This window comes from Mustela putorius, unplaced genomic scaffold (genome assembly GCF_011764305.1).
Source record: "Mustela putorius furo isolate JIRA1106 unplaced genomic scaffold, ASM1176430v1.1 tig00003845_pilon_pilon_pilon, whole genome shotgun sequence".
NCBI lineage: Eukaryota > Metazoa > Chordata > Mammalia > Carnivora > Mustelidae > Mustela > Mustela putorius.
In genome coordinates, this window is record NW_025421998.1 from 48,918,345 (window position 1) to 48,931,348 (window position 13,004).

The 13,004-nt window shown below is 37.2% G+C and overlaps 1 protein-coding gene across 2 annotated transcripts in view; it reads left to right on the plus strand.

The window, feature by feature from the left end:
* The window catches only part of BZW2 (basic leucine zipper and W2 domains 2), a 60,645-nt gene that overhangs the window by 17,086 nt on the left and 30,555 nt on the right, over positions 1-13,004 (plus strand). Inside the window, exons 1-2 of one of the 2 annotated variants that reach the window (XM_004743395.3) lie at positions 2,681-2,784; positions 5,172-5,236. In XM_004743395.3, coding sequence (XP_004743452.2) covers positions 5,179-5,236 — 58 coding nt within the window. In that variant the 5' untranslated portion in view covers positions 2,681-2,784; positions 5,172-5,178. Of the gene's footprint in view, positions 1-2,680; positions 2,785-5,171; positions 5,237-13,004 lie in introns of those variants that run through there. The other variant, XM_004743397.3, reaches the window with a different exon arrangement.

Sequence of the window (13,004 nt, forward strand, 5' to 3'; positions counted from 1 at the left end):
TATGAAATTGGGAAATGTGCTAAAGGAAATTTTACCGTGATGTCTTTGTATCTTAAAAGATTTAGATGAACAGTTAGCTCTTAGTACTCTTTTTCACAACATAATTCCCTTGGGCATTGGTCCTTCTTTCCTTGTCAGGTGGTTGCTTAGCACGATTTAAGTTTCCACCATTAATGTCCCTCTGGAAATACATAGCTGTAAATTTTTGAGGAGTGAACTCTACTGTTAAGTTTGGTTTTGTTTTGTTTTGTTTTTAAAGATTGGTGTTCTTTAAGAAAGATTATTTTTGTGCTTTCATACCATTAAAGATAAGAGAGAGTAAAGGGGATATGAATATAACAGTAATATTTTTGTCCTAAAGAAGGGAATGTCTGATTTTATTTAGAAACATTTTTCATTTATAGGTAGGCTACTATTTTAAATTCCATCTTTCTCAATTATTATAAAAACTAAAACCTACATAGAGTTTGCTTGGAGATGCAATGAAACATTTTATAGAGGCTGGGTGATTTTGGTTATAGAGAGGCTATTTGGTATAAAATCATGACAAGGACATTAAACAAGCTAATGTTATTCTGGGCAAAGTAAGTGTTACTGTAAACATTTATCTGGTCTATTGCTTTAGAATGTTAATAATTTACACATTCAGAGTGCACCTTAATTATTTTTGCTTCTTTTGAGATCATTATTATCAACCCAAATGACTCCTGGACATGACAACTTTCTGTAAAGGATTTTATGATGTACATCCTTGGAGTTTTCACTTAAATGGAAAGAAGAGTTCATAACTATGGGCGATTTTTAGTTTGTTCTTTTTATTGTACATTATTTTGCTTCTTTGGAACATAGAATAAAAGTTCTTGAAAGTTACTCCTAAACACAAAGTACTTCCTGAGAATGTTGCAATGAAGTGACTCAGTAATATTACGGGTATTGTGTGCTAGTGTTACTGTTTCTCTATGAAACACTTTATACTTTGGAGATGATATTGTTGCCCTATAACTTTTATTATCTTAGAATTGAAAATCTTTTTTTCTTCTTACTGTCTCCAGGATTATTTACTACACACAGAGTTTTGCTTTGAAGTTTTGTTTTGTTTTTGTTTGTTTTTTTTCTTTCTCACTATAGCCTCCTGGTTTTGAAATTTGGGCAAAATGCTCCTCAGAGCTACTTTATTTGAAAAAAAAAAAAAAGTTAATTAAAAACTTTCTATTCTTTGGATGTATTTTCACCTCTTTTATCAAAATGAAGTGTGTTGGGTCATAATGAATTCTTTAGAACTGGCTTGTCTAACATAACCATTAGCGATATTGGCTATTTTCACTTTAATTAATGAAAATTAAATAAATTTAATTTATTTAATTAGTTACACGCAGTTACACTGCCACATTTCAAGGACTCAAGGGCTACATGTGTCTAGTAGCTTCCATATTAGACAGAACATTTCCACCATCACAGACACTTCTGTTGGATACATGGCTTTAGAATGGAGGATGATAAACCATAGCCTGAGATCCCAGTGTGATCCACCACTTGTTCTGTAAATAAAGTTTTATTGGAATAACTTCTTTACATATGATCTATGGCTGCTTTCAGGCTCTAATAGCAGAACTGACTAGTTGGAACACACCATATGTCTCATTTTCTTTTATCCCTTTATAGGAGAAGATTGTGACCCCCATTAGCATATTCATATGCATATATGAGGTTGTTTGAATAACCTAGTTATATGCATATATTAGCAGTATAACATATGAAATAAGGCAGATTATCATAGTTCAGCAATTATCCAGACCAGAACAGTCATCCCTTCATAGGAACAACAAGAAAATCAGTCTTTCTCTGGTAGATCAGGTTCTTTCCAAAATGAAGGGAATTAAAGAAGAAAACGGGCAGGACAGCATACAACCTGTCAATCCACTCAAGGTGTGCTGGGCAACTAGCAGAATTAGTACACAGTTGCCAAGAGGCCAATCCATCTGAACTGCTGGCCCATAATCACACTTGGGCCCAGAGTCAGTTGGGAGTAAGGGGTAGAATCTACAAAGGACCCAGGACAGAATAGTAACAGAGGGAGGTGGGTGAAGTTTTATTTCTTCCGTGTTAAGCGGAAAAATGTTTTAGTTGGGTCTTTCAGTTCAGGAGTTTATTCAAAAGATGTTTATTTCATTAATAATGTACTTAGTTTTGAAATTTTGATTGATTGAATCTTTTTAATATTTTATTGTCCTTTCTCTTGTGGAATATCCAAGAAAGGGAGTCTCTTAGATAATGTGAAATGTTTAAATCCAGTCGTGTTTTTCCATTGTTGGGGGGCGGGGAATGAGCTTATTTTTATTTTATCTGTATGTTTGGCTTAAGGATTTTTGTATGCATTATAAACTGTACCCCAGATAAGTTTTGTCTCTGAGGATTCTGTTAAACTCTGATTTAAAATACGTATGTATACATACCTATGTGTATGTATTTTTAGTTGGTTGTTTTCATGCAACCCAATGAAAATAAGCATTTGACATTGGCCTAATGCAGCCATCTTTGTTATTCCTCGTTACTTTCCCAGATTGAAACTAGCACAGTTTCTTACTCAAAGTGCCCTTGCTTCCCTCTCCCACCCGGGCTTCAGTGAGTGCCTTATAAAGCCTGACCCTCGCTGGAGCAGATTATAATGTAGCACGGATGGCTAAATTTAGAGACAAGCCAAGCCTCTGCTCTAAATAGCAACAGCTAAGCGGTAGAGACTTTTGGTGAACAGAATATCTTCATTTAGTCTTTCAATACCAGTCGGTGAGTTGCTGTTTGTGTTTGTGTTAATTTTTTGCTGCTGTGTACGTCAGAATCTTTGTATGATTTTTGTTGACATGTTACTCTGCTGTTTTCCACCTCCCGTATATGGAGGGCGTGCAAAATAAGGTCACAAGATGAGACCACGAAGAAACAAACTTTTGTGCTTAGAACTGAAGAAACTATAAACGGAACTATAGATTTTTAAAATAGAGTAATTCTCTCGTCCTCGGCAGTAGGCTATGTTTTGTGGTAATTACTCATTAGCAGAAAAACAGCAACAAAATGCTAAGGTAGAGTTAGAGAATTCCATGAGTTTCTATTCTGGACTGTAAAATAAAACTATTAGAGAAGGCTCCCACTTTTAAAATATTCTTTATTGATTCCAAAATAGAGACATCTTTAGCAAAGAGTAACCGCAGCATCGTCACCTGCTAGAAAAGTTTCAGGCTACTTGGAGTCTGTTTTTATTTTTATACCTCAATATGAGACCTAAACTCTTTAGCAGGTATTTTTTTCTTTGCTGGCACAGGAAAATATTTTATGTAATATTTGTAGTGTTTGGGGAGGTGTAGAAACAAGAAACACACATGAATATTCATTTTAAGTACCCCAGTGAAATGTTTGCTAGTCCAGAGTGATCTGTCGAAAATGCCAACAAGGAAATTTCTGAATGAAAGAGTTTAGTAGAGAATGTAAATAATGCATTAGAAACTCTATTTCTAACTTCCATCAAATAAAATGAGATTTCATTAAGTTTATTGCATTTGTAACTATTTCAGTGTGTAGCTGCTGCCCCCACCCCCCACAGAGTGATCCCTTTCTCTACCCTTTGTTCTAGATCTGTACTGCTATTGTATGGTAAATGTTTGCCTGTTTTATCTCCTCTAGGCCCTGTGCTCCCTGAGGGCATGGAATCTGGCTTAGTCACCTTTATAGCTTAAAGCCTGATATATTAAGTCCACTTTATAGTATTAATAAAAATTCTCTCTACTTAAAGCATAACAGAAAATCCTTCTTGGGTTTGTTACTTTTCTTTTGAATCCATTCCACTTTTTAAATTATGATTAAAGTTTTAAGTGGTAAACAGATTACTTTTCCTGTGAAAATAGATTTTCTTCTTTTGTGGTATGGAAAGTTTGGGTATATAAATAGAATCATTTTTACATGTTCTTAAGGATCCTTTAAAACTTTGAGACATAATTAAATCATTCACTTGAATAGAGCACATTTTCTTGATTGTTTAGTGGTGACAATTAATTTTAAAAATCTAGATATTCTCAAATCAAAATTTAAAAAGAACTTTGAAAGGTAATTAAATAATTTGCTTGACATTTTCTTAATTGTGTTGTCTTCATAATTTTGGCAATCTGGACATATTTTCATATTATAATATTAATGCCACAAAATTATTCTTAATATGTAAGAGGTATTACAGAGCAAGTTCTTTTTACTTTTTTTTTTTTTGAAGATAATGTAATCTTAAATTTTCTTTGCAGAGAACAGCAAGGATTATTTATATTCCCTTTTTAACCAGAAAATTACACTTCACACTTGTTTTTTAAAGATTTATTTATTTATTTGATAGAGAAATCGCAAGTAGGGAGAGAGGCAGGCAGAAAGAGACGGCGGGGGTGGGGGGGTTTTAGGCAGGCTGCCTGCTGAGCAGAGAGCCTGAGGCCAGGGCTCCGTCCTAGGACCATGAGACCATGACCTGAGCTGAAGGCAGATGTTCAACCCACTGAGCCACCCAGGCACCCCATGACTAAATCCTTTTATACACACGCACATACACGCATGCATACAGGCATAATTATGCATATTTGTGTGGGTAAAACGGCAAAGTGAATTTCTAGTAAAAGAATTGTGGACCACAGGTTATGTATATGTAAATATTTATATTCACCAACTGCTTCCCCAAAGTACTGCATAGAATTTATTCCCTCTGTCAAAGTTTATGCCTGTGGTCGTTTTCCCTGTGTCTCTTGCCAATACTAGATAGTATTAGATTTCAGAAGTTTTGCTAGTTCAACAGTTAAATTAAACCTGCTTTTAAAAGTATATTCAGGGGCGCCTGGGTGGCTCAGTGGGTTAAGCCGCTGCCTTCGGCTCAGGTCATGATCTCAGGGTCCTGGGATCGAGTTCTGCATCAGGCTCTCTGCTCAGCGGGGAGCCTGCTTCCTCCTCTCTCTCTCTCTCTGCCTGCCTCTCTGCCTACTTGTGATCTCTCTCTGTCAAATAAATAAATAAAATCTTAAAAAAAAATAAAATAAAATAGAAAAATAAAAGTATATTCAGTACAAGTGAGGTAGAACATATGCTTATTAGCCATATATTTTTATGTGAACTGCTTATTTGAAATATATAATATTTATTTTCTTTGTTTTCAGAAATTTTATGAATAAGCATCAGAAGCCAGTGCTAACAGGCCAGCGGTTCAAAACTCGGAAAAGGGGTAAGGTTGTGCTGCGTGTCTGCGTGTATGTGGGGGTTGGGAAAGTGGGTAAAGTTCTAACCAAGTTGGGAGATTGCAGAGGGATTAGAATTGTCCCTCTTTCCACTGAACCTCCCTTGTTCTCTTCTTTTGAGCTCTAGATGTAGGATCTGAAGTTTTGCATTCAAGCCTTTGAATGGTAGGTTATTTACATGTTTGATTTTGGACAGATCATTTAATTTGAACTTTGTGTCTTTATCTACTAAAGGAGAATGATTCTATCTGGTCAGGTTTCCTCACTCTCCTGTGAAGACAATAAACTCTACTATTCTTGACATCAGCATTTGTATTTGAGTTTTGCTTCCTTTGTTGTTTTTAAGGAAATGTTGAGTACAAAGATGGTAAAATTTAGGAGAAAAGTAAATCAGGGAAGGAGATATTGATGAGTTTTTACACTTGAAAATTTAAGAAGTCAACTTAAATTAAATTTGCTGCCTAAATATCTTTAAAGCTCAGGATATTTTCAGATGTCTTTTTATTGTGGAAAGGTAGTAACAGACCCTGTTTGATGACTGGTAACATTTTTGTTTGTGTGAGTGACTTTTTTTTTTTTAACAGTTTTATTTCTTTTTTTTTTTCTTTTTTTAAGATTTTATTTATTTGACAGAGAGATCACAAGTAGGCAGAGAGAGAGAGAGGAGAAAGCAGGCTCCCCGCTGATCAGCGAACCCGATGTTGGGCTCCATCCCAGGACCCTGGGGTCATGAACTGAGCCGAAGGCAGAGGCTTTAACCCACTGAGCCCCCCAGGCGCCCCCAAGTGACTTCTTTTTATGCTGTGTTCACCTTACCATCCTTCCTGTGTAAAGAATAGTTGTAAATTTTTCATCAGTTTTGTGTAATTATATAGAAGTCCTTTGGACTTAAAAAATAATTGAGCTATAACTTGATAAGGATACTTTTTTTAAAAGGTAATATGATAAGAAATTATTATGTTGACTAACACTGAGGACAATAACTGAAACATATTTAAGGAAGTATCATGTAGAAAGATGAAATGACAGTTGGATATCTCTTGTGCAGGCCTCACTGCTGTGGTGAAGCTTGATGGCAGGTAATGATCACCAAATACCAAATTGTTAAATTGATAGCTCATAGCCCATAGTATATGGCTTTGGCATTTCCAATGTTGGGTTAGCCCCTGCAGCTTCTGCCCTCTTGCATAAGTACTTAACTGCATAAGTAGCAAGTCCAGCCTTGCAGAAGGAGAGGAATTCCAAATGCAATCAGTTGTTTGGAGTAGAGGAGTTCATGAGAGTGACTAGATAGCAGTGGAGGTTGAAATTTTTTTTTTTTTTTTTTGCCAGATTTTTTTTTTTTTTAATTTAATTTCTTTTAAGTGTAACAGAATTCATTGTTAATGCACCACACCCAGTGCTCCATGCAATACATGCCCTCCGTAATACCCACCGCCAGGGTCCCCCAACCTCCCACCCCCCTCCCCTTCAAAACCCTCACATTGTTTTTCAGAGTCCATAGTCTCTCATGATTCATCTCCCCCTCCAGTTTCTCTCAACTCCCTTCTCTCCATCTCCCCATGTCCTCCATGTTATTTCTTATGCTCCACAAATAAGTGAAACCATATGATAATTGACTCTCTCTGCTTGACTTATTTCACTCAACATAATCTCTTCCAGTCCCGTCCATGTTGCTACAAAAGTTGGGTATTCATCCTTTCTGATGGAGGGATAATACTCCATAGTGTATATGGACCACATCTTCCTTATCCATTTGTCCATTGAAGGGCATCTTGGCTCTTTCCACAGTTTGGCGACCGTGGCCATTGCTGCTAGAACATTGGGGTACAGATGGCCCTTCTTTTCACTACGTCTGTATCTTTGGGGTAAATACCCAGTAGTGCAATTGCAGGGTCATAGGGAATCTCTATTTTTAATTTCTTAAGGAATTTCCACACTGTTTGGAGGCTGAATTTAACTATAAATGCTGCTTGCTGGGAATTCATGTTCCTACTAAAGATGAAAACAAAAAACTGTAAAGTAAGCAAAAGATGGTTATTTTGTACAATATTTTTGTCTTGTGCTTTCCCCTTCTCTATTTTTTTTTTTTTTTTTTTCATCCCTGGCCCATCCCTATAAACTAAGGCATGTGGCTTGAGCCGTTTATCTCCCTCTGCTTGCTTGGTCCTCATCTTGGCCCTTATCTTAGGCTTAGAAATTGTGTCCCCATTGCATTTCCCCATTGAAATCCAGACATTATCAATACGAGATCTTACAGTCAATTCATTACTTTCATTATCTCATGGTTTAAAAGCAATGGGGAAGAAATGATGTCGAGATGATTTTAAAAGGACTTTGTCTGTAAGGAGCAGTATAGTTCAGAACACTAATTATAGTTAAGGTATTGTGGAGCCTGGTAATGTGATAATATCTAACATATGCCCAACTGTGAGGTGCAGAAAGGTTCACTTTCCCCTGCCCACTGGGGGAATGTGTTAATCTCAGAGCTGGATCTCCAGCTTGAGCAGCTTTATTCCTGTGACGCTGATTCACCGTAACTGAGCTTAAAAGCCAAGAGAGGACCCAAGGATTGCACAACAGCCGGCTTGACGCAACAAGTAAACTGGCCCTTAGAGAGTCAGTCTTCAGTTTTGAACTGGAAAGGTTTTCTCTAATTCTGAGCTGGTTTGTCTCTGATTCATTCAGTGGGCAAGATTGTGCCTGTGTCTTCCTGCTGCTGTAATACTCAGAGAGAGCTACCCAGAAATACGTATTATTTGTCAGTTGATCGGGATTTATATAACTCGGGGCTGCTGGGGATTTCAGCAGCACTTCAACTATTTTGTGCCAAAATGCTGGCAGGGGCAAAAAAAAAAAATGGAGTCAACCTCATTTTCTACACTTTATGCTAGTGAATTGCCTCCTGATGATTTATCGTCTTTGTTTTTCTTTTGCGATTATGATAGGGCTGACTTCAGATAAATGGTTGGCAGTTTTATAGAGCTGAGGCAAAAAATCTAGTGAGGCTATTTCAAGGTCATTTTAATAGGCTGTCTTCTGGGGATCTGTCTTCAGTTTGAAACTGTTTGCTAGCAAAGCTAATACTCTGCCATGTCAAGTTAGTAAAAAAGAATGTATTTTCTATTGCTTAACATCAAAATTAAACATGATAGGACCCATCATTTAGAAATCTATTCAGACTCTTTTCCTTTATAAAATATACACATCTTGTTTGTGGTATTTTCTTCAAAGAATTATGTTTTCTAGCGTGGCTTGTGGGAATTTGAAACAGTGGAAATTTCTCCCCTTAGATATTGTTATGCTTAGCTAAATGAAATATTTAATAACTGATCTCGCCTCCCTATAAATCTTGTAGAGAAATTGGATTAAAATTAGTGAAAGTAGGAGAGAAAAAAATGACCAACTACAGGCATCCAGGGTGCTCACAAACCCTGGGTTCCCCCTGAGAATTTTCATCTGTCTTTGCAGTTTTAATCACTCTGAGATAGTAAGTGTTAGCCACTAATCTAATGAACCTTCAAATGTTGAAATATGTGTGATATATATATACATGTGTGTGTGTGCGTGTGTAATATATATATATATATATAAATATATATATATATATGTGAATATATTTGTATGTGTATGGTTAGAAAGCCCATGATTGTTCTTATTCATTTATTATACTTAAGTAACATTCAAAAAAGGATGTAGGTTTTGTTATTTTTCACTTAATCAACAGTAGGAAAAAGGTTACATTAACTAGTTACTGTGGTTCCCAGAGGAAGCAATGTGTTCAGATAACTTACAGGCATATATGAGCATCAGAAATAAGCCTGTTTCTCTCTGTCAGTATAATGGGCCAGCCTGACTAACCCTCTAGTGTCACACTTGTGAGTCACCAACACAGTATACATTTGAGACCCTAATTATACACTTCCCACTTCAAGGGAGGTTATACCTGCCAAATGGAAACACAAGGAAGTAATAGCGTATTTTCTTTAGGATTTTATTGGTATTTTTGCTAGACTGTCCTCAAGTGGAATACAAAGGATATGTAATTTCGTTTCAGATAAAAAAGAACTTTGGGGTAAAATATTGTCTGTGTTTCCCCCAACTTTTGTCAGTGTTCTTGCCATTTTCTTGTTTGGGAATTTTGTATTCCTCTGGATGGGTATTTCATCTTAACAGATGGGAGCTTCTTTTCAGCCTGCAAAAGCATGATTAATCCCCGCATGCCATCACGACTTCTTAAGATGCCAGAGCTACAGGCGATCATCCTGACCTAATGCATTATCGCTCACTGCCAGAGTATCTTCGGCCATGACATGCTGTCTTCCTCGCCTTACTTTCCTCTTCCTTGGCACATCTCTTGGGAAAATAGAACTGAAATGAAGGGCTTTATACAAACACTGAGTTTTTAAGTTGTCTCTCTGATTCAAACCAAAGTCCTCTGCGTGAATTATTAGCATGGTCTAGATGTTTTACTTGTTTACTAACTTTCATTTTCCAATGCCTCAAATTTATAATTTTTGAAGCACCGAAGTCTGTCCCAACCACCCGAATCAACATTCAAGTAGGTCTTAGTGCCATCGCCGGAATGGCCCCAGTTGGTTTTGAAAGCTGGTTACGAGACAATAAACAACTTGTGGTGTTTTCATTTCTCATGTTCTCATATAACAGGAAAGAAAACTTTTTTGCCAAGGGGTTAGGAGAATTACCTTTTGGCTGGACCCCGAGTGGGGGGGTGAAATGTCCTTCGTTTGCCAGTGAGTTCTTCCCGCGCAGTCGCAGCTGCCCCCTCCTCCAGCTTCTTGTCATCTGTTCCTTTGGAGTTCCCCATTCTCTTCCTCCCCCTCCACAAAACAAGACCTTAATTATATTTTTTCTGTGGTCAACATTGGCATGTTCTTTGCTACATAATGTTTTGCTTATGGCATCAAAAGAACTTTTCTCTCTTGTTCGTGAAAAATAGTGTTCAAGTTACGTCTGTCTTGATGGCATCTTATGCTGTGTGACTCTGACTGGTACTGGGAATGCCATTCTTATCTGCTTCTGATGCCGTGGGGTTAACTCCTTATAACTCAGCCCTCTTACTGGACCAGTATAAGTAGTCAGTCTGTACAAACCAGACAGGTACTATCTGGTTTTCAAGTCGCTTTTAAATGTATGCAGGTCACATGGTTTAAATAGTCAAACATTCTGCAAAACATCTTCTAGCAAGAGCAGATAGACTCCCCAGAGGAATGCCTTCTGCTCTTCATAGGCTCCTTTTAATCGTACCTTCGCCTAACCACAGAGCATTCTTACATGGTTGTTTCCTGACTTTTCTGGGGGAGGCATCGTATCTGCACTTGATACTAAGGAAGATGAGGATTTCGCTCTCTTCACTGACTATTCACCTGCAGGCGTCCTCTCGATTCTTCTAGCTAGATGACCGCATAGGGCTTCTCTTGCTGTGACTTTGCACACGCCCTTTACAGTTCAGCTGTTGCTGGATTACTTTTCTTCTCCTGAACATCATTTGATCTTTGGAGTTAATGTTTCATAATTTAAATTTCATAATTTACCCCTTTTTTTGCTGTTGTTGTCTGTGCCTTAACACGACTTAGTACCAACCTTTCCCTTCATTATGTAACTCTTTTAATACAAAAACTTGAGGATTTCTTATTATCTATCAGATGATGCTATCATAGTGATAAGCCCTCTAGGCCAGCGGTACAGCTGACAATGTGAAATGTTTACAGTATCTTTTCTCCACTCTCCCGGAGAGTCCGGTTTTCCATCTCCTATTTTTTTTCTCTTTTTCCTGGGATCTCATGACTTGATAAATCATGAGATCATGAGTTGTTCTCTCATCTTGGTGGAGCATCGGCTTCAGTAGCTTTTTAGAAAAGAGTGTGTGAGAAACATTTTTGAGGCCTCATATGTCTCAAAATACGTTTATTCAGCTTTTACACTTAGTTGACAGTTTGAACCCCAGACTTAGAGTCTGGAAACCATTTTCCATCAGAATTTTGAAGAAATTTCTTCTGGTTTCTGGTATTCCTGTTGAGCAATTTAATGTCATTCTGGGGTACCTGGGTGGCTTGGTCAGTTAAGCAGCTGCCTTGGGCTCAGGTCATGGTCCCAGGGTCCTGGGATCAAATCCTGCATCAGGCTCCTTGCTCAATGGGGAGCCTGCTTCCCCCCTCTCCCTCTGACTGCCACCCTCCTCCCCCCACCACTGGTGAGCTCTCTCTTTCTCTGTGTCAAAAAATAAATAAATAAACATCTTTAATGTCATTCTGTTTTTTGATAGTTTATATGTGATTTGGGTTTTTGCCCCTGAAACTGCAGATAGCTACTTTGTTCCCAGCATTGGGATTACACGAGAACGTCAGCATCTAATCGTCTTACTGTGGGTCCACTTTGAATCCTTGTTTGCAGATGGCTCTTTACTGAGAAAGTCCTGTCCTTCAACTCTGTAAAATTTTTCTTGAAATTTTTAAATCCTTTTCTTCCTTTAAAAAAAAAACTATCAGGGCACCTGGCTGGCTCAGTCTGTGGAATATGTGACTCTTGATCTCAGGTTATGAGTTTGAGCCCTGCTTTGGGTATAGAGATTTTTTTTTTTTTTTAATAAAATCTTAAAAAAATTCTTATTAAAATTAGTGTTTGGACATTTGAATGGTGTGCCCTTTTTCTTATTTTTTTTTTTTGTTCCTATTTTTTATGTCTCTTTTTCTTGAATTTTTTTTCTAGTTTCTGAGAGATAGTCTCAGCTTTCTTTTTCAACTCTTCTATTGAGTTTTTGACTTTTTCTATCATAGTTTTCATTTCCAAGAACTCTTTTTATTCATGAAATGTTTCTTCTTTTTTTAACATTTTATTCTTCCTTTCTTCCTCCTCCTCCTTTTTGACAGTTGCAGTGTCTGCTTATCTCTCTAAAGGTATTTATGATGGGATTTTTGTGAAGTTTCTCATTCATCCTCCCCCACCCCCCACCCCTTTCCACATCCAAACTTATTCTCAGAAAGAAGAGAGGAAGGTGAACTCCTTTTGAATTGAACCCTACATTTACCTTTAATTTAGTCATATTCTTTTTCTGCCTCTTCTGACCTCTGGTTTGTCATCTTCACTTCTTTTCAACAGTGTATGATCCTTGCTTTGTTTAAGATCTGGTTCCAGGGGCCCCCAGCTGGTTCAGTTGATAAAACATGGGACTCTTGATCTCGGGGTCATGAGCTCAGGCCCCACACTGGGCATAGAGATTACTTTAAAAAAAAAAAAAGAAAGAAAAGAAAGAAAGAAAATTTTAAAAAAATAAGATCTGACTCCAAACTGACCTTCCATAAGAAGTCTCTCTTGAGTCTGCTAAAGGTAGGAAACTCCATATATGCATATCCTTACATCCTCTGAAGCCCTTTCAGGGGTTCTACAAATTCAAAACTATTTTCATTATAACTAAGATTTGTTTTGCCTCTTTTACATGTTCACTCATGGTTTATGGTCGTTTCCCAGAGGCTACATGATGTGTGATATCACAACAGATTGCAAACAGTGGATATGGGAATCCATCTGTCTGCTATTAAGCCAGGCATTAAAGAGATTAAACAAAGCCTGTCTTCACACTAATTTTTTTTTAATTTGATAAATATTTTTAAATTTTGTTTTAATTTCTATAAAGTAAGTATCCATAGTTACAACCTTCTTACACAAGAAAGCTCTGGAATCCTCAGTACTTTTTTAAGGGTGGCAAGGGGTCATGAGACCAAAAAGATTGGGAAC